The sequence below is a fragment of the Pelophylax lessonae genome (assembly GCF_965119305.1).
Source record: "Pelophylax lessonae genome assembly, chromosome: 2".
NCBI classification, from domain to species: Eukaryota; Metazoa; Chordata; class Amphibia; order Anura; family Ranidae; genus Pelophylax; species Pelophylax lessonae.
The window spans coordinates 69,770,755-69,791,100 of record NC_138769.1 but is presented as its reverse complement, the minus strand read 5'-3'; the positions used below and the strand labels follow the sequence as shown (position 1 = coordinate 69,791,100).

The window sequence follows — 20,346 nt, the reverse complement described above, 5'->3', positions numbered from 1 at the left end:
ATAAAGCTTTTGATAGGGCAGACTGGGAATATCTGATGTCGACTTATCCTTCCTCGGTATAGGCTCCAACATGCTAAGCAGGATCTCAGCGCTTTATAACTCCACCATGGCCCAACTTCGTATTAACGGTACTTAAAGTTATGCTTTTACCCTATATAATGGTACTAGATAGGGATGCCCCCCTCACCAAATTTATTTGCCCTTTCCTTAGAACCCTTTCTTGCGACAATACGTCATAACATCAATATCTATGGCATCAAAGTAGGGACTTACGAATACAATAATGCAGCTTATGCTGATGACATATTGTTTTATGTCCAACAGCCTAATGTCACTTTACCTAACCTTATGTCCACTTTTGAGATCCCTATCCAACTTAAAAATCATTTTATCTAAGTTGGAAATCCTAAACATCTCTGTTCCACTTAAAAAAGCCACCCTTTTGAAACCCTCTTTTCCCTTCTCCTGGCAACCTCACAAATTGAAATAATTGGGAATCTTTATTACACCTAACCCATCATCACTATTTTGTGAAAACGATATCCCCTTACTAAATTCTATTCGCCAAGACCTCCATAAATGGAATCAGTTAGCTCACTCATGGTTGGGAAGAATTAGCGTTGTGAAAATTAACATCTTACTCAGACTGCTGTTTTTATACCAAATGATTCCCTATACCGATTACCTACAAGAAGTCCCACTTGGCTTCTTTATAGTACTAACCTCTCTGATATGCAAATATTTCTGGCACCGTAAACACCCCCGCATCTCACGAGCTTAACTTTCTAAACTAAAATCTGAAGGAGGGTTAGCCCTTCCTGATTTAAAAAAATATTTTCTAACAAACATCCTGAATAGAATCTTGGATTGGAAACATCATAGAGAGTCCAAGCTTTGGATGCAGCTGGAACATGACCTCAAGAAAAATGGAGCTGTTCCCAAAGCTCTGGATTCCCAAGGGCTTAGACACATTATCTGAAAGTACCTCACCTCTGACCAGGTCCACCTTCACAATCTGGGACTCCCTCCATAAGTCACATAAATGGCTCTACAATTCAACTTTGATGCACGTAATGGGTCACTCATTCTTTCCACCGGGAAAGCTAGACCCACAATTTCGCACTTGGATCCCACATACACCTGTGCTTCTTCATCAGGTCACCTCCTCTAGAGGACTCCTCCCATTAACTTCTCTAATATAATCTACCAAAATTACAGCTATGGATCAGTGGACATATAACCTACTTGCTATGTTTTTCAAGGCTCTGCCAAAACCACTGTGTACACTCTCAGACCTTACTCCAGTGGAAAGCATACTGGCCTACAGGCAACCTTCTCAGAAAATTTTTTCTCTACTCTACAAAGCCTAATCTCATTGGAGACCAACTCCTGGCCCACCTTTTTAACAAGCTGGGAAAAGGACTTACATCAGCCTTTAACAGATAACCAATGGAACATTTTTCTTTAGATGGCTCACACTTCCTCCATCACTTCAAAATGTTCAGAGACTAATTATAAACTTTTGACCAGATGACACTATACAGTCAGGTCGGTAAATATTGGGACATCAACACAATTCTAATATTTTTGGCTCTATATACCACCACAATGGATTTGAAATTAAACAAACAAGATGTGCTTTAACTGCAGATTTCCAGCTTTAATTTGAGGGTATTTACATCCAAATCAGGTGAAAGGTGTAGGAATTACAACAGTTTGTATATGTGCCTCCCACTTTTTAAGGGACCAACAATACGGGGACAATTGGCTGCTCAGCTGTTCCATGGCCAGGTGTGTGTTATTCCCTCATTATTCCATTTACAAGGAGCAGATAAAAGGTCCAGAGTTCATTTCAAGTGTGCTATTTTCATTTGGAATCTGTTGCTGTCAACTTTTAATATGAGATCCAAAGAGCTGTCACTATCAGTGAAGCAAGCCATCATTAGGCTGAAAAAAAACAAAACAAACCCATCAGAGAGACAGCAAAAACATTAGGTGTGGCCAAATCAACTGTTTGGAACATCCTTAAAAAGAAAGAACGCACCGGTGAGCTCAGCAACACAAAAGACCCGGAATACCTTGAAAAACAACCGTGGTGGATGACCGAATAATTCTATCCCTGGTGAAGAAAACACCCTTCACAACAGTTGGCCAGATCAAGAACACTCTCCAGGAGGTAGGTGTATGTGTGTCAAAGTTAACAATCAAGAGAAGACTTTACCAGAGTGAATACAAAGGGTTCACCACAAGATGTAAACCATTGGTGAGCCTCAAAAACAGGAAGGCCAGATTAGAGTTTGCCAAAAAACATCTAAAAAAAGCCTTCACAGTTCTGGAACAACATCCTATGGACAGATGAGACCAAGATCAACTTGTACCAGAGTGATGGGAAGAGAAGAGTATGGAGAAGGAAAGGAACTGCTCATGATCCAAAGCATACCACCTCATCAGTGAAGCATGGTGGTGGTAGTGTCATGGCATGGGCATGTATGGCTGCCAATGGAACTAGTTCTCTTGATGATGTGACTGCTGATAAAAGCAGTAGGATGAAATTGATAATATACAGGTGTGGTCTGATCCAAAAATCCACATCAATGGACCCCACCACACCTATTAGAGTTAACGGGATATTAAAGGGGGTTTGATAGGTGCAGGCAAGCATAAGTCATCAAAAAGAAAGAAATGTTTAAGACAAATAACGGATTTTTTGTAAAATCTTACCGTAAAATTCCTTTCTCTGAGTCCTCCGACAGTCGCCGCCCACTCATACAGTCTTCACCAATGGGTATTGACTTCCTCTCCGCAGGAGTAGCTAGGCATAAGACTTGTTAAAAGCAAAAGCATTAACATAGACACATCCATGGGGGCTGTCCCACTAGTCAATACCCCCCTGCAGTAAGCCATCCCAACTTAGTTTGGTAGCAAGCAGTTAAGTGTACAAGAACCCCAAAAGAGGGGCGGGGCGGCAACTGTCGGAGGACTCAGAGAAAGGAATTTTACGGTAAGATTTTACAAAAATTCAGTTTTCTCTTACGTCCTCCGACAGTCGCACCCCACTCATACAGTCTTCACCAATGGGATGTCGAAAGCAGTGTAGACATGAGGGGTGGGAGACGCAACCGTAGAAAAGGCAACGCAGTACCCACATCAGAGAAAGGAACCTTACACGAACAGTAAGAGAACCTTCTGGGCAACAAAAAAGGCTCAACAGGAACAACAACCCAGGAAAGCAAATAACCAGAGGGGATAAACAACCCCAACAGCCAGGGACCCACAAAAAAACAGGGTCCCCTACGGCACTGCCACACCGAGAACTTTGCGGCCAAAGGAGGCATCAGCTGATGTCAGAACATCAATTTTGTAAAATTTTGAGAAGGTGTGCCCTGACGACCAGGTCGCAGCCTTGCACACCTGGGCCACCAAAGCCTGATGTCGGAAGGCCCAGGACGTACTCACCGATCTGGTAGAGTGCGCCTTGAGAGGGAAGGGCGGAACCCGTGCCTTCAAAGCATAGGCCTGAACAATTGTCTGTCTGATCCATTTGGCAATGGTCGCAGCAGACGCAGCCTTACCCTTCCGAGGTCCCTCAGGAAGGACAAAGAGAGAATCCAATTTATGAAAAGATTCAGTGGACGACAGGTAAACCCTTATCGCCCTGACAACATCCAAGGAGTGCAAAGCAACCTCCTTAGGATGCTTAGGCTTCGCACAGAGCGAAGGCAAAACAATGTCCTCATTAAGGTGAAAATCCGAAACCACCTTAGGAAGAAAGGACGGATCAGGTCGCAAGACCACCTTATCCTTGTGAACCACTAGGTAAGGAGAGCGGCAAGACAACGCCGCCAACTCTGACACTCTGCGAGCCGAAGTGATCGCCATGAGAAAAGCAACCTTTTTAGACAGCAGAGGCAACGATACCTGATGTTTTCAAAGGGAGGACGCTGTAGCACGGACAGAACCAAGTTCAAGTCCCATGGAGGTAAAGGCGCCCTCCGGGGAGGGGCCAAGTGACGCACACCTTGAATGAAGGTGCGACTTAAAGAGTGAGACGTCACAGGGCGTTGAAAAAGGACAGCCAGTGCCGACACCTGGCCCTTAATCGTGGCCAGCGCAAGGCGCTGCTCCACACCAGACTGGAGGAAAGCCAACAGTCTCGCCACCGAGTAAGAACGAGGCGACAAGCCCCTGGACTCAAACCAGGCAAAATTAGCTTTCCACGTACGGTAATAAATCTTACCAGACAAGGCTTTTCTAGCTTTGATTAAAGTAGGAATGACCTCTGAGGAGAGACCCCTGTCTCTCAGGACCTGGCTTTCAACAGCCATTCTGTTAAAGCCAGCGACTGTAAAGCAGGATGGAAGATCGGTTCCTGAGACAGAAGATCTTCCCGCATTGGGAGCTGCCAAGGAGGCTCTACGGCTAGGTGAACGATGTCCACGCACCAGGACCGGCGTGGCCAGTCTGGCACCACCAGAATCACCAATGTCGATTCCGACGCCAACCTGCGAAGGAACATGGAAAACAACTGAATCGGAGGAAAGGCATACATCAGACGATACTGATGCCAAGGCGCCACCAGCGCATCCGAGGCATCCGCCAAAGGATCGCGCATTCTTGCCACGAACCTTTCCACCTTGTGGTTTATACGAGATGCGAACAGATCCACATCCGGGGATCCCCATTTCGCACACAAGATGTGAAAAACCTCCGGGTGCAGGGACCATTCCCCCTGGTCCAGGGTCTGGCGGCTCAAGTAATCGGCCTGCCAATTCTCCACACCCGGAATGTGAACTGCCGATATCGCCGGGACATGAGTCTCGGCCCAAGACAGGATACTGGTCACTTCCTGGGCCGCCCGGACACTCCTGGTGCTTCCTTGGTGATTGATGTAAGCCACCCCGGTGGCATTGTCCGTCTGCACATGTACAGGGTGACCCTGAAGACGATCTGACCACTGGAGCAGGCATAGCCTGATCTCGCTCAATTCTAAAATGTTGATCGGAAGGGAGGATTCCTCCTCCGACCAAGTGCCCTGGGCAGACAGGTTGCCCAGGACGCCACCCCAGCCCGACAGGCTGGCATCTGTGGTAATCACCGTCCATAGTAACGGCCGGAAAGATTTTCCTGCCGACACAGTCGGAGACTGAAGCCACCACAGAAGATCCCTTCTGGTTCGGCAACTCAGAGACACTCTCAAGTCCAAGGACTGAGGCCGTCTGTCCCATCTGGTCAGTATCTCTGCTTGAAGAGACCGCGTGTGAAACTGTGCAAATGGTATCGCCTCGAAGGCCGACACCATCAACCCCAGGGACTGCATACAGGTCTTGAGCGACGAGGATTCGTTGTCCCTGAGGGACCTGATCTCGTTCTGCAGGGTCCGGAGCTTGTCCTCCGGCAGAAACACCTTTGCTTGAGCAGAGTCCAGAACCATTCCCAAATATGGGAGACGAACCGAAGGAGACAAGGTCGACTTCTGAACATTGATGGTCCAACCAAACTCCTGAAGCGTCTGTACCGTGGTTGACAGATCGCGCAACAGACTGGCTAGTACTTGATCTTAACAGGAGATCGTCCAGATATCCCAGAACCGAAATGCCTTGTGCCCGTAACAGGCCCAGAACAAGCACCAACACTTTGGTAAAAACCCTTGGAGCCGAAGCGAGACCAAAAGGTAACGCCACAAACTGATAGTGTTCCTCTGCGATAGCGAACCGGAGGTACCTCTGATGGCCCTCAAAAATGGGGATGTGCAGATATGCATCCTTCAGGTCGATAGAGGCCAGGAATTCTCCCGGGCTAAGGGAGGCCACCACCGAATGGAGAGACTCCATCCAAAACTTGCGAACTCGCACAAAGCGGTTCAGAGCTTTCAAGTCCAGAATAGGACGCACCTTGCCCTCCTTTCTGGGCACAGTGAACAGATTCGAGTAGAAAAACCGAAATCTGTCCCGATGAGGCACTGGGACGATCACCCCCTGGGCAAGGAGATCCTTTACCGCCCGATGCAGGTCTCGCAAATGCTCTGGGGTCAAATGAAGATTTGAGGGAAAAAATCTGTCCGCCGGCCGGTAAAGGAATTCGATCTTGTACCCCGATTGAATGAATTCCTGAACCCACCTGTCCGGACTTCAGAACAGCCAAGGTTGGAGGAAACCGCGCAAACGTCCCCTCACCCCTGAAACGGGTGAGGGCGTCCCCTCAGGCAGAGGCAGACTGAGCCGCCGCACCGGCGTGGCCGGATTTCTGTTTTCCCGCCCAGAGCTTTAGCTGGCCACCTTGGACCTTGAAAGGTTTACCCTTGTTCTGTGCCTTGAAGGCACAAAAGGATCCCTGATTAGGCTTAAAGGCGGGACCCCGCTTACCACGGAAAGGCTTGTTCTTTTGATTCTGGGGCAGCAGAGTGCTCTTGCCCCCAGTGACTCCCTTAACCAAAGTATTCAGGGCCTCACCAAAAAGGCGAGACCCCGCATAAGGGAAATCAGCCACCGTTTTCCGGGACGTCTGGTCAGCCGACCAGCTCTTCAACCAGATCAGTCGACGGCTAAGCACCGCGACACTGGACAGGCGCGCAGCCAGAGGGGCCTCATTCAAGGCCGCATCGCACAAACACATGACCCCTTGATAAATCTGGTCCACCATCTCCACAGTAGTAGGGGGGGCAGAATCAGTCACAAGCGCCTTGGTCCAATCCGCCACTGCCTGTGCCACCATGGCAGAGGCGAAAATAGGTTTCAGCATGGAACCTGCCACCATGTAAGAATGGCACGCAAGTGATTCCAGCCTCCTATCCGTGGGATCCCTAAACACCGGGGAATCCTCAGCGGGAACCAGGGTAGCCTTGTTCAATACGGCCACAGTGTGATCCACCGGAGGGGCCACACAACAGCACAAATCCGTAGAAGCCACAAAGGGGTAAAGTAGCTGAAACTTTTTTGGCACCGTGAAGGTGCGTTTCAAACTGCGCCATTGTTCATTCACAGTGTGATGAAACTCAGCGGGACAGGGAAAAACCTGCGCCGACTTGCGGGTCCTATGTGTACCAAAAGAGGACACAATGCTCGGAGGACTGGGCTCATCCTCCAAATGTAGGGTTTCCTTAACTGAAAGAATCAGCGCATCCAGAGCCGTGCGTTCTTCGGGCGACCCAGGGGTAGAATCATCTACCCCCTCCACCTCCCCCTCAGACTCTTGCGGGTCCTGAGAAGAGCGAGACCCCGAAAGGGGCACGCCACAGACAGCAGCCACATCACCTTCTGAATCAGAAGAAAAATAAATCCTAGGCCTTTTCCTAGCAGCACGTTCAGACATCAGCATCTCCATATTGGACACCAAAGTTGCCACTACAGCAGCCAAATTAGTCAGAGCAGGGGAGTCAGATGAACTGGAGTCCCCTACCAGGGCTGGAGGAAATTTGCTGTCCTGAGACTTCATTGCAGAGAAAAAAACTTTTTGCAAGGTACTGGTCCTTTAATGCGCCGCGGACCCCGCAGCCACCGCTATACCGACTGTGTCACACAGACCCCCCCGCAGGGACAAAACTGAGCCAGAAAGGATTTACAGAGGAAAATGCAAAGGACAGTAGTACAGAGCCCCACAGAGTGTTACCACATCAGACGCTGCTCCAGAGGAAAAGGAAGTGAGGTCGCCAGAGACTGAACTATAGCTACAGGCTAAGGAAAAATGGCTGCCCATAGGATGTAATGGGAGGCTTCGGCAAGATGGCCGCCGACATGTGCACCGAACGATCTGTTGCCACACACAAGATGGCGCCGGAAGGCACTAAAACCACTACATAGAATGCTGCACAAACGCCCATAGTGAAGCCAGATATGTTGCCCACACCTAAAATGGTGGACCGGCGGTTTTCAACCCCGCAGCAGTCGCCACACACACAGTCTGTACCTCCAAAGCACACTAAGTGACACAGGAGAGGGGCCCCCAAGCACAAACAGCGCAGCAGTGAAATAAAACACCCTGCAGGGATCGCATCAGGGAGCCCCAAAAATGCACAGACATGAGGGAATACCACAGCCACACAGTACTGCCAGCCCCAGACAGAGGCCCCACACAGAGTGTACTTACCTGTACCGGATGGCGTGGGGTGCCTCTCATCAAACAGAAAACCGCTGCCCTCAGATGGCAGGGGATGCCGTCAGCCAAAAAACGCAGGACACCACAGAGCACGGACGAACCGTACATGTGTCCGGTGAGGTAGCCACCTCACAGGTTGCATCCCTGCCGACAGGGATGGGTCGTTCGTAATGCCAGGGCGAACACATGGCTGAACGCTCGATGGCGGGCTGGGGCTCCATCTGACCCTCTGCCCTTTAGAACCAGGGCGACCAGTCCGATTCCCAGCTCCGTAAAATCCATCTTCGTCCAAAGATCCGACTAACTAAAGCTGACAAAATAAACAGCTAGTACCGTAAAGAAAAAATGACATTATACTGAAAATAAAAATCACAAAAGAAAGAAGAAGGCTGAGACTGTAGCCCCAGCACGGGGAAGCCTGACTACTCCTGAACTAGGCAGAAGACAAACTGAGTTGGGATGGCTTATTGCAGGGGGGTATTGACCAGTGGGACAGCCCCCATGGGTGTGTCTATGTTAATGCTTTTGCTTTTAACAAGTCTTATCCCTAGCTACTCCTGCAGAGAGGAAGTCAATACCCATTGGTGAAGACTGTATGAGTGGGCGGCGACTGTCGGAGAACGTAAGAGAAAAGTCATTTTATTAATGTAGAAATATTAAAACATCAGTAAAAGCAGTAGGATGAATTCTGAAGTGTTTCGGGCAATATTATCTGCTCATATTCAGCCAAATGCTTTAGAACTCATTGGACGGCACTTCACAGTGCAGATGGACAATGACCCGAAGCATACTGCGAAAGCAACCAAAGAGTTTTTTAAGGGAAAGAAGTGGAATGTTATGCAATGGCCAAGTCAATCACCTGACCTTAATCCGATTGAGCATGCATTTCACTTGCTGAGGAAAAAACTGAAGGGAAAATGCCCCAAGAACAAGCAGGAACTGAAGACAGTTGCAGTAGAGGCCTGGCAGAGCATCACCAGGGATGAAACCCAGCGTCTGGTGATGTCTATGCGTTCCAGACTTCAGGCTGTAATTGACTTCAAACGATTTGCAACAAAGTATTAAAAAGTGAAAGTTTGATTTAGGATTGTTAATCTGTCCCATTACTTTTGGTCTCTTAAAAAGGGGGAGGCACATATACAAACTGTTGTAATTCCTACACCTTTCACCTGATTTGGATGTAAATACCCTTAAATTAAAGCTGAAGGTCTGCAGTTAAAGCACATCTTTGTCTGTTTCATTTCAAATCCATTGTGGTGGTGTATAGAGCCAAAAAGATTAGAATTGTGTCAATGTCCCAATATTTATGGACCTGACTGTATATCTGTCTCAAAAAAATTTAATTTGGGTACAGTCTTGCATGAAAATTGCCTAGGCGGGAAGGGGGTGAAAGTGACTGGTATTGAAGGGATTAAAAAAAAAAAAAAAGGCAATCCACCCTTGTAATCTTTGATCTCTACCATGTTGTTCAGGTAGACCTCCATGCCTACTCCTGAATTACATGATATAAGGAATAAAAAAAAAAATAACAGGACAAGTTTTAAAAAAGCACATCACAAATAAAACCGATACTCACTTGGAATAGTCAAAGAGCCTGCTGTCCCAGAGATCATGGGTGCCTCTTTGTCCATCGTGGAAGAAGCAGGAATTTGTACCATCAAACTGGTTGAGTCCATCTTCACTGTTCTTTGATGCATGGCTATGAACTACATCCAGAAGAACCGCAATTCCCATAGAATGAGCTACATCTATTAGTTCTTTTAAATCATCTGGTGTCCCATAACGACTGTAAAATTAAAGATATAGAAAAATAAACTATAATAAAGGCAGCTTTGTATTTACCCTCAATTTAAGTTTTTTTTTTTTTTTTTTTTTTTTTTAAATTATGTTTGCAATCAAACTCATTCCAGTAATTGGCAGGACAAGAAAATAAATTTTCTTTTTTTTTTTTTTGGACCAAAAGGTAATAGCAATTTTTTTTTTACATTTTTGAAATTAAAAAGTTTTATTTTTACCTTGATGCAGCAAAGAAACTGGTGACTTGGTAACCAAAACTTGCATAGTATGCGTGTTCCATGACAGCCATCATTTGTATGCAGTTATAGCCTGTATGAAATAAACATTTAGAAATGTATTCAGCTTACAGGTCTAGATGTACTTAAAGTGGGGGGAAAAAAAGCCTTATACCTAAACACTCCCTCAAAATCATTATTGTAAGCTAAGTTTACAGTTATGTCCCAAAATGCAAAAATCACAGTTTGTACACATTTTGCAGTATTCACTGCCTGTCATGAAATTCCCCTCCTATCCAAGTCTAAGAGCAGCTGGTGAACATGTCTAGTGAGGACTGGAAGGGTCACTTCCAGAAAAGACTCTGCTCATTAATAGCCAGTGGGCATGTACAGGATGGGAGGAACTGAATTGCAGATTCCCCTGTCAGTGTCTCTTATGAATGATCCTCATCCATGAGAAAATTAAGAAATAATAAAAATGATCCAGTTAGACAGGAGGGATGGCAGAAGGTCCGGTTCACAAATACAGCTGTGCACGCAGAACTATCAAATGTAGCTGATACAATGATTCAGGGGTCTGGTGTGTGTAAAGAAATGTAACTAGCTGACCTGACCATAGTAAAAACTGTCTCAAGCAGGCTGGAGCACTGGGAGAGGAGAAAGCTAAGCGGCTGCTCACATCCTGCCCGCTGTGCAGAATGCTAATGAATGGAGAGAACAAAGCCACAGACTGGGTACCTGCAGGTTCAAGGTTTCCCGTTATACAAGCCTCCTATCTTACGGATATCCGCTGTCGTCCAGGAGGAGAGGGAAAGGTTTAGACGGAAAAGTTTGAGAGCCATGACTGGAATAAATTTTAGAGTTTGATACCTTGGATTGTTGAAGTGTTGCTCCCCATGCTTTAATGGTAGCGTTAACAGAATTAAGGAAGGAGTGTTGTGGATGATGTTGCAGGAGAAGCGCAGCCAGAAGTTTAGAGCTGGGGCACCAAAGTGCTGTTTCCTCGATGTGCACCCAGGAGGGTTTGGGCGTGGAAGTCCACCATTGCTTGGCTTGGTTGAGAAGTATAGCTTTATAGTATGCTTTGACATCCAGCGCCCCCATTCCTGCATGAGTTGTGGGCATGCAGACGGTAGAAGATCTCACCCTTGGGTGTTTGCTGTCCCAAATAAACTTGTTGAGGGTACGTTGAATTGAGACTAGTTGTGATGACAGAAAAGTAATTGGAAGCGTCCAAAATAGATATAAGATGTGTGGCATCAGAAACATCTTGGTTAGGGCAATCTTGCCCAGGAGGTCCTAGTTTTGCAAATTTCAGCGCAGATGTTACTTGGTTTCTTAAGCAAGCGTTCATAGTTAAGATGGAGAATACAAGTGGTGGGAACTGATATGTCTATGCCCAAATAAGTAATAGTTGCGGCCAGGGCCCATTGGAAGAGAGATGAGCGCGAGAGGGATTGTCTGCGGGAATCATCCAGACAGACACCAAACATATTGGATTTAGTACAAATAATTTTGTATAGTGATACCTGTCTAAATAACTGCAGTAGGTCGTAGATGGATGGGAGAGATACTTCAGGGTTGGTCATGATAACTATGATGTTGTCTGCGTAGAGTCCTATTTTATGGGTTACATCACCTATTTGAAGGCCAGTGATTAATGGGTTGCTTCTTATCGCCCCTTCTAGAGGTTCCATCACCAGATCAAAAAATGGGGAGTGAAAGCGGACAGCCCTGCCTCGTTCCGTTTGATATTTGGAAGGTTTTAGAAGCCATACCGGAGATCCACACTCTAGCAGATGGGGAAGAGTAGAGAGCAATAATGGCCAAGGATATATGCCCTGTGAAACCAAATTTATCAGGGACTGCTTTCAGATATGTCCAGTGCACTATGTTGAATGCCTTCTCTGCATTCAAAGAGAGGAACAGAGAAGGTGTTCGGTGGTGCTCAGCCCATTGGATTAGGTCAATGATCCTTCTGGTTCCATCTGCTGCCTGTCTGTGAGGAACAAAACCCACCTGATCAGGATTAATTAGGGTTGGGATGCAATGAGAGATACAGGAGGCTAAAATGTTCACATACAACTTAATATTTGTATTCAGTAGGGATATGGGTCTGAAGTTTGTCAGATTATCTGATGGTTTGTCTGGTTTGGGGATTGTTACAATAAGGGCTTCCAGAGATTCTGCAGGTAATTTTCCAGACACAATAAAATGGTTGACGGTCTTGCATAGGTGTGGGGCAAGTATGGTCGGGTAAGATTTAAAATATTCACTGCAGAACCCATCGGGGCCAGGTGCTTTGTGGAGTGGTAATGACTGAATGGCTTTTAGGATTTCATTGTCAGAGATGGTTGGTTAAGCAAGTGTAGTTGGTCCGGAGCAAGTGTAGGGAGGTGTATGGATCTCAGAAATTGGTCTATTTGGTCTTGAGCCGGAGTGGGTTCTATTGTAGAGGAGTGAAGATTGTACAATTTGGAGTAGAAGTCACTAAAACAGTCAGGGATGTCTTTAGGGTTACTAACTCTGCGTCCTTGTGGTGTGTGCATATATGGGATTTTAGCAAGAGCTGCTTTCTTCTTAACCTGTTTGGCCAAAAGAGCTCTGGGTTTGTTGCCATATGCATACCAATTTAAGCGTAATTTTTTATGTGGAAGTCAAACGAGGACTTCAGATAATTGTGACGGTGCTCTCTTAGGTTGTGCAGGAGGGCAGCATTAGATGTGTTAGGACAAGCTTTATTACTCTACTCAGTTTTACGGATTTGGTCTATGAGGGAGTTAACTTTCTCTGCTTGTCTCCTCTTCTCATGGGCTCCCAGTTTAATAAGGAGCCCTCTAACAACCGGCTTATGAGTGTTCCATAATATTGAAGGATCAGATACAGAACCATTATTAAGGCTGAAAAAGGACTCCAACTCATCCTTGATCTGTTCCCGATACTCTGGGTGAGTAAGTAAGGAAGTGTTCATATGCCAAGACGTGTGTCTCGAGTTGGTCATGTTATTAGAAATTGTCAAGGTCACCGGGACATGATCTGACCAATTAATGAGCCCCATAGTGGCTTGGGATACCATCTGAAGGGTGGATTTGTAAGCAGGAACAGATCAATTCTGAAATAGGACGCCTGTGCAGCTGAGTAAAAGGAGTCATCTTTCACTGACCCATGCAAGCACTGCTACGGGTCAAATAAATCTTTTAAGAGCATAAAAGAGTGAAACAACAAAAATGGAAGAACCAAGAGAGGTCTCAGAAAGCGGGACTATACCGGCATTTAAATGGTTGCAGGGATACAAACACAACACTACTATGTGTAAAACATATTCATTTTATTACAAAAAGATAAAAGAACAGATATGACAACAAGACATACATACAAAGCGTAAAAAATAGGTACACAGGTCCGTGTGTGTATGATAATTATGAATAGGTACCAAATTACCACACCAACGGATCCCGGTATATATGCAGACTAATGGTCCCTGGATAAGCCGACGCGTTTCACATTCATTGCTTCATCAGGGCATTACAAAGACCAAATAGTTACTGCACTAAAGGGATATAGAAATACATATTTTACAATCACAATTAATTTTGATACATTCATATTATATCAGTAATCAATTGTACAATTATGATTATGCTAACCTCAAAACAGGACAGGCAGGATAAAAGAATGAATAAAAGAGCATAAGAGTGTAGAGCCATTGGGGTCTTTCTCTTTAGGGAGGAGTAATGTAGGGTCGCATCTGCAACCTCATTGAAGTCCCCACAAAGTTTTATTCTGTCTTTAGGGTAGGTGCAAGATTTTGTTGTGGATCATGTGGTAAAGTCCCCTTTGGTGTGTATTTAGAGCATAAAGATTAACAATCACATAGGGAACATTATAAAAAAGGTCAGATAGAATGAGATACCGGCCCATAGGGTCGCTTTCTACATGTTGGGGTTGAAAGGATATGGATCTGCGGACAGCGATCATAACCCATTTTGTTTTTTGTTTTGTTTTTTCGTGTTATTAGCAAAAAATTTATAGGGAAATAAATGGTGCTGGCAGGAGGGGGCTTTCCTCTGTGTAAAGTGAGTCACCTGCACACATTATGCATTCATTTTTAGGGCCAAGGCCTCTCTCCATTAAGAAAACTTAAACAACATTGTGCCACACTACGGGGGTGATGTCTAGCCAGTTGCCTAGGCTTATATATGAGGCCTACTGCTAACAAGAGTGCAGTGTCTAGTTAGTGTGTCATGAGTGCCTGGCCACTATGAACCAGAGTGCTTCGGGCCCCTATGAGAGCGATTATCGCCCTGCGGTGCAGGGGAGAATTGATTGGCTATACCCCAGTTTTACAGCTGTTTGTTGCCATCTTTGAGGGAGGTGACAACCAGTTGTTGAGACTGGTAAGTGATCAGGAGCTTAGTTGGAAACCCCCAGCGATAAGCGACATTGGGTTCCCTTAGAATAGCGTTTAAGGGGGCAAACTCCTTTCTTCTCTGGGAAGTCGCAGGTGAAAGATCTTGGTAGAGAGCTATGTTAGCAAATGGGGGAGGTAGCGATCAAGTTGATCTAGCCGTGCGTATCAGGCGGTCTTTGATGTGGTAGAAGTGAACTTTAATCAGCACAGGCCTCGGAACCGTGTGTGGAAGATGGGACCGCTTAGGGATCCTGTGCGCCCTGTCCAGCAGCATATCCTGTGGTGTTAGATCAGGGATAATTTTGAGGAATAGCTGATATAAATATGCTACTAAATCAGAGTTCTTCACAGCCTCCAGGATACCCCGGAGCTTAATGTTGTTGCGGCGGGAGCGATTCTCAAGATCAGAGCTTTGACCACTTCTCCTATCTGAGACTCTAGCATATCAGTGTGATCTTCTATTGAGTCAATGCGACTGGTGAGAGATAGAGGAGCGAAACTCCTGCTGCAGTCCAGTTTGCAAGGATAGCAGCATAGCTTTCAGGGAAGATTCTGAGGCAGGTGCATCAGCCACAGGGAATGCATCTAATGGCGATGTGTTTTCTGCAGCTAAGGCATCTTGTGGCTGCGAGGAAGCTGCCCAGTGCAATTTCTTAAGCTTGAGGGTTTTGGCTGCATCTCTGATCAGTCTTCTCCTTGTATGAGCTGAAAGTTTAGAGGGACGGCCAGGTCTTCGTAGATTTGCAGTGGTCTGATGCTCCTTCCATTTTAATATTATCGCTTGCACAGTACTCCTTGGGATGTTTAAAGCTTGGGAAATCTTTTTGTATCCAAATCCGGCTTTAAACTTCTCCACAACAATATCTCGGACCTGCCTGGTGTGTTCCTTGCTCTTAATGATGCTCTCTGTGCTTTAAACGGACCTCTGAGACTATCACAGTGCAGGTGCATTTATACGGAGACTTGATTACACACAGGTGGATTCTATTTATCATCATTAGTCATTTAGGCCAACATTGGATCATTCAGAGATCCTCACTGAACTTCTGGAGAAAGTTTGCTGCACTGAAAGTAAAGGGGCTGAATAATTTTGCATGCCCAACTTTTCAGTTTTTTATTTGTTAGCAAAGTTTGAAATATCCAATAAATTTCATTTCACTTCATTATTGCGTCCCACTTGTTGTTGATTCTTCACAAAAAATTACAATTTTATATCTTTATGTTTGAAGCCTGAATTTTGGCAAAAGGTTGCAAAGTTCAAGGGGGCCGAATACTTTCGCAAGGCACTGTATATATATGGCATAAGAAATTCTGTTTTCTCCAGGCAATTTTCACCACATATATTCAGATTTATGTGGCATAAAGCAGGTCAAAAAAATCTTATCTCAAAAAATATACCAGCCTCAAATCTATATTTTTCATTAGAATGAATGTAAATAGAAATCCCAGCAGCAGACTAACATTAAAGCCAGCTTAATATTTTAATGCTAATGACCTTCATGTAAATTATGGGAAAAGGTCACTTTGAGATGTCCAAAAGACCAACAAATGTAGCATTTTTCTATTTTAATAAGAAGGAAAAATGAGCAAAAATGCAAATACAAAAAGCAGTTTGACTTCTGAATACTAACTATGCCCATCTGCATGTCCTGAACTTCACTTGCACTTTTGATATTTGCAAGGTAGATCATGAAAGCAAGCGGAAGTAATTGATTGTTTTGTACTGTGCCTTATGCTTAACCATGGCTTTTTTTTTCCGTAAATACGTTTCCAACTTATATCTTTAATCATTTACATATTCCTTATCACATTCTACTCCCTCAAGGAAGCTCTTAAAATGAACAGACATAAAAGTCAGTGTAGATCTCTTTGAGCAAAAAAAAAAAAAAAACACCTAATTCAATACAAAAAGAAAATAGTTTGCAAAAAAAAAAAAAAAAACCTCCCTCCCCACTTTTTGTCACTTAGTTAAACTGCCATTCTTTGATTCGAAATGAAGGAAACCTGAAGGGAAAATAGTTAAGTGATAAATCCACAGAAGTTTGAACAAATCCTTCTCAAGTCAAACTTTAATGTCAGAAAAAGAGATCCCCTTCAAACAGACAGCAAATGATTAATATCACTAAAAGATAACCTTCAGGTTATTAAGAGCACAGTAATAAATTCTGTTTTTTCCCCTCCTCTGAAATTTTGAACATCCTGTCCTATTGATCATGGAGAAGCGTGAACATACTGCAGTTATCTTTACAGTGTTTATGAAAAGCGTGTTTTAATGATCCAACATTGTTCACATTGAAGAAAAATGTGATAGTGAGAATGGTGTTTCAATAGAGCTTTACTTTATATTACATGACTAGGCTTATGCGAGAATCTGAATATTAAGTACTAATTTATAATTAAAAGTGCAGGCTCACTATATACCATGTATGTATGTTTACCACCTTATTTTGCTTCATACAAAGTTTGATTCTTCAGCTTGAGAGCCAGTTTCAGAGGTCAGAAAGGCTACATTACACAATGCAAGGATGTGACAAATAACCTTTTTCCTATGTTTTTAGTTCACACCAATGCATTGTGATAGTGAGAGCTGAAAAGAAAAATATGATGAATTGCACTTGTGCTCAGACCATAGACACATGCTGAAATGCATTGCAGTCCATGGTAAAAACACCAAAATCCAAAAAAAGGATAAAAAGGGTAAACAAACTGCAATTCAAAAAGTGGTAAAATGTGCAGCAAAAAGGCACATATTAAAAACATTTGCCAGCGTCTGAATCAGTTGACACACCATGTTGGAGAATCACATACAAATAATAGGGAGGAAAAAAGGCCAACTGTACATACTTTATAACAGCAGATATTGTGAAAATCAACAATGTGAGTATATACCTGTACGGAATGGTGTCACCACTTTTTTAATGGTACAAATGTTTTAATTTCTTACTTTTTTTTGGAATGAAATGTTGTTTATATGTGTGTAAGGCATTGTTTCAATGGGAGAGGTGGCACCGTAACATTATTGTATATTTTATTCCTACAATGACAATAAAAGCTTTCTTCTTCTTCTAATATAAATGGCTTATAGCAATATGTGCTCAACTAAACTTTTAGATAAAAACAAAAGGAAATGTATTTTTTTAAAAAGAACGTTGTTCTCTCAGTTCCTAAAGGAATACAGAGGCCTCAAACTAAATGTATCCTTTCCCATGAGCCTTTAGGCTGTATTTCCAAGCTTAGAGCCGTTTCTAGGAGAAAATTACAAAAAGTGAACTTTAGGTTGGAAAGTGAACTAAAAGGGGACATATATTGATCCCAAAGCAAAATGTGACAACCTACATGGAAACACACACACACATCTATTATTATAGCTTACCCAGATCCCTTATTTTGGGCAAGACATTATGGGTGAAATTTTTATAGGATGCAATCTTTCCTTCTGGAGATGCAATTCCAACATGTGACTCATATATGCGGACACTTTTTGGTCTTTGTGGATGCTCATGTTGATGCTAAAATAAAAAAAATATTACGATGAAACTAATTTTGATACAAAAACACCTTCCAGGTTAAAGTATATACATTGTACGCATTGCTCTAGGGCAGTGATGGCAAACCTTGGCTCCCCAGATGTTCTGGAACTACATTTCCCATGATGCTTATGCACTCTGCAGTGTAGTTGACCATCAAGGGAAAAGTGGTTCCAAAACATCTGGGGTGCCAAGGTTTGCGATAACTGCTCTAGGGTATACACTGACATCTTTCTAAACAAGTGACAAGTAGATAAAACTGATTTTGTCAAGAGCATGTTCAGTGCCGCACTAAGAATTATTGCACCCACAGCATTCAATCAGATGTGCAAGCTTCTCATCTAACATAACTCTTCCAATACATTAAACATAAGAGCACTGGCGATACTTATACCTTCCATATTATATGCTGTCAATAATTTGAAGTCTGCATAATCTTAGTGCCTATATTTGACACATCAGCCCCTCCCTTCTCCTACTGTTCCATAACAGTTGGAGAAGGGACTGCCTGACTATGCCTATAGTGTGTGTATATATATATAAAACATACACTATTGCTGCGCTCAAGGTAACATATATGAATATAAAATCAGCAAATAAACATGCAAAACACTTGTGGGTAAAGCAGCCACACTAATCCGGAATGTGGCAGATTAAAAAATAAAAATAGTAACTGTGGCGCTAAACCCTATTAATTAAAGTCCCAGATATATGTGAGAAAAGCAGTCCAAATACATCCGTCTCCACACTTGAGAAGAAATTCCAGAGTAGAAAAACCACCACCAGAAAGCACTTCAGCACCAATACTCCTTACCAGATGTAGTTGATCTCCATGACAGAGATCAAATGCGCATAACCGGTAAATTACAGAAGGCTTCCCCCAATGCTGTCCAATAAGCTCACAGAATGGTGTGGTATGCGGAAAGAAAGAGGACATCACATAGCGCAGACTGCTTTTTTAATTCCTACTCACATATAGGGTACTTACAGGAAGAAGGAAGACATCTCGCATTTGTTACAATTGGCAGAGACCTCCCCGATGTTCCTGGGCGTCTTGACCACGGACCACCGGAACGATGGCCGCTCTGTCTCCTCCACGCTTGCGACACGCGTCACCTAGCACGCCACCCGACGTACGTTTCGTCGTACTAGACGTCGTCATGGGGTCGTCTATTACGACGAAACGTACATCGGGTGGCGTGCTAGGTGACGCGTGTCGCAAGCGTGGAGGAGACAGAACGGCCATTGTTCCGGTGGTCCGTGGTCAAGACGCCCAGGAACAGCGGGGAGGTCTCTGCCAATTGTAACAAATGCGAGATGTCTTCCTTCTTCCTGTAAGTACCCTATATGTAAGTAGGAATAAAGCTTAAAAAAGCAGTCTGCGCTATGTGATGTCCTCTTTCTTTCCGCATACCACACCATTCTGTGAGCTTTTTGGACAGCATTGGGGGAAGCCTTCTGTCATTTACCGGTTATGCGCATTTGATCTCTGTCATGGAGATCAACTACATCTGGTAAGGAGTATTGGTGCTGGAGTGCTTTCTGGTGGTGGTTTTTCTACTCTGGAATTTCTTCTCAAGTGTGGAGACGGATGTATATGGACTGCTTTTCTCACATATATCTGGGACTTTAATTAATAGGGTTTAGCGCCACAGTTACTATTTTTATATATATATATATATATATATATACACATACACACACATTTTTGTAAATATTCTATTATATCTTTTCATGTGACAACACTTGATGACACATAGCTACCATGTAAAGCAGGGGTCCTCAAACTTTTTAAACAGGGACACTGTTGGGGGGGGGGGCCTGACTATAGTTTGAAAAAAATATGAACGAATTCCTATGCACATGTTTTATTTGTAGTGCACAAAAAACAGGAAAAACAATACAATATTTAAAACCATGGCCTCAGGAACTAATGTGCAAGCAGTGGCATTGGGATTTCACACCCCGGACCGGTAAAGCCATGACCCGATGTCCCACAGCGGGTGATCGCAGGACTCCGGGGTCAGTGGGACTGAAGGGGGGTGTAAGGTCACCTAACAGATTTTCAGTAAAGTTGAACTTACACTTACCTGTGGACATGGTACAGGGGGGAGATGGTTAGAGGCTGTGGACATGGTACAGGGGGGAGATGGTTAGAGGCTGTGGACATGGTACAGGGGGGAGATGGTTAGAGGCTGTGGACATGGTACAGGGGGGAGATGGTTAGAGGCTGTGGACATGGTACAGGGGTTCTCAGAGGCTGTGGACATGGTACAGGGGGAGATGGTTAGAGGCTGTGGACATG

General features: G+C 44.2%; 1 protein-coding gene across 1 annotated transcript in view; it reads right to left on the bottom strand.

Moving 5' to 3' along the window:
• The window catches only part of GBE1 (1,4-alpha-glucan branching enzyme 1), a 506,395-nt gene that overhangs the window by 247,856 nt on the left and 238,193 nt on the right, over positions 1 to 20,346 (bottom strand). Inside the window, exons 6-8 of the mRNA XM_082244860.1 lie at positions 17,888 to 18,023; positions 10,107 to 10,197; positions 9,668 to 9,877 (exon numbers count right to left, since the gene is read on the bottom strand). Coding sequence (XP_082100986.1) covers positions 9,668 to 9,877; positions 10,107 to 10,197; positions 17,888 to 18,023 — 437 coding nt within the window. The remainder of the gene's footprint in view (positions 1 to 9,667; positions 9,878 to 10,106; positions 10,198 to 17,887; positions 18,024 to 20,346) is intronic.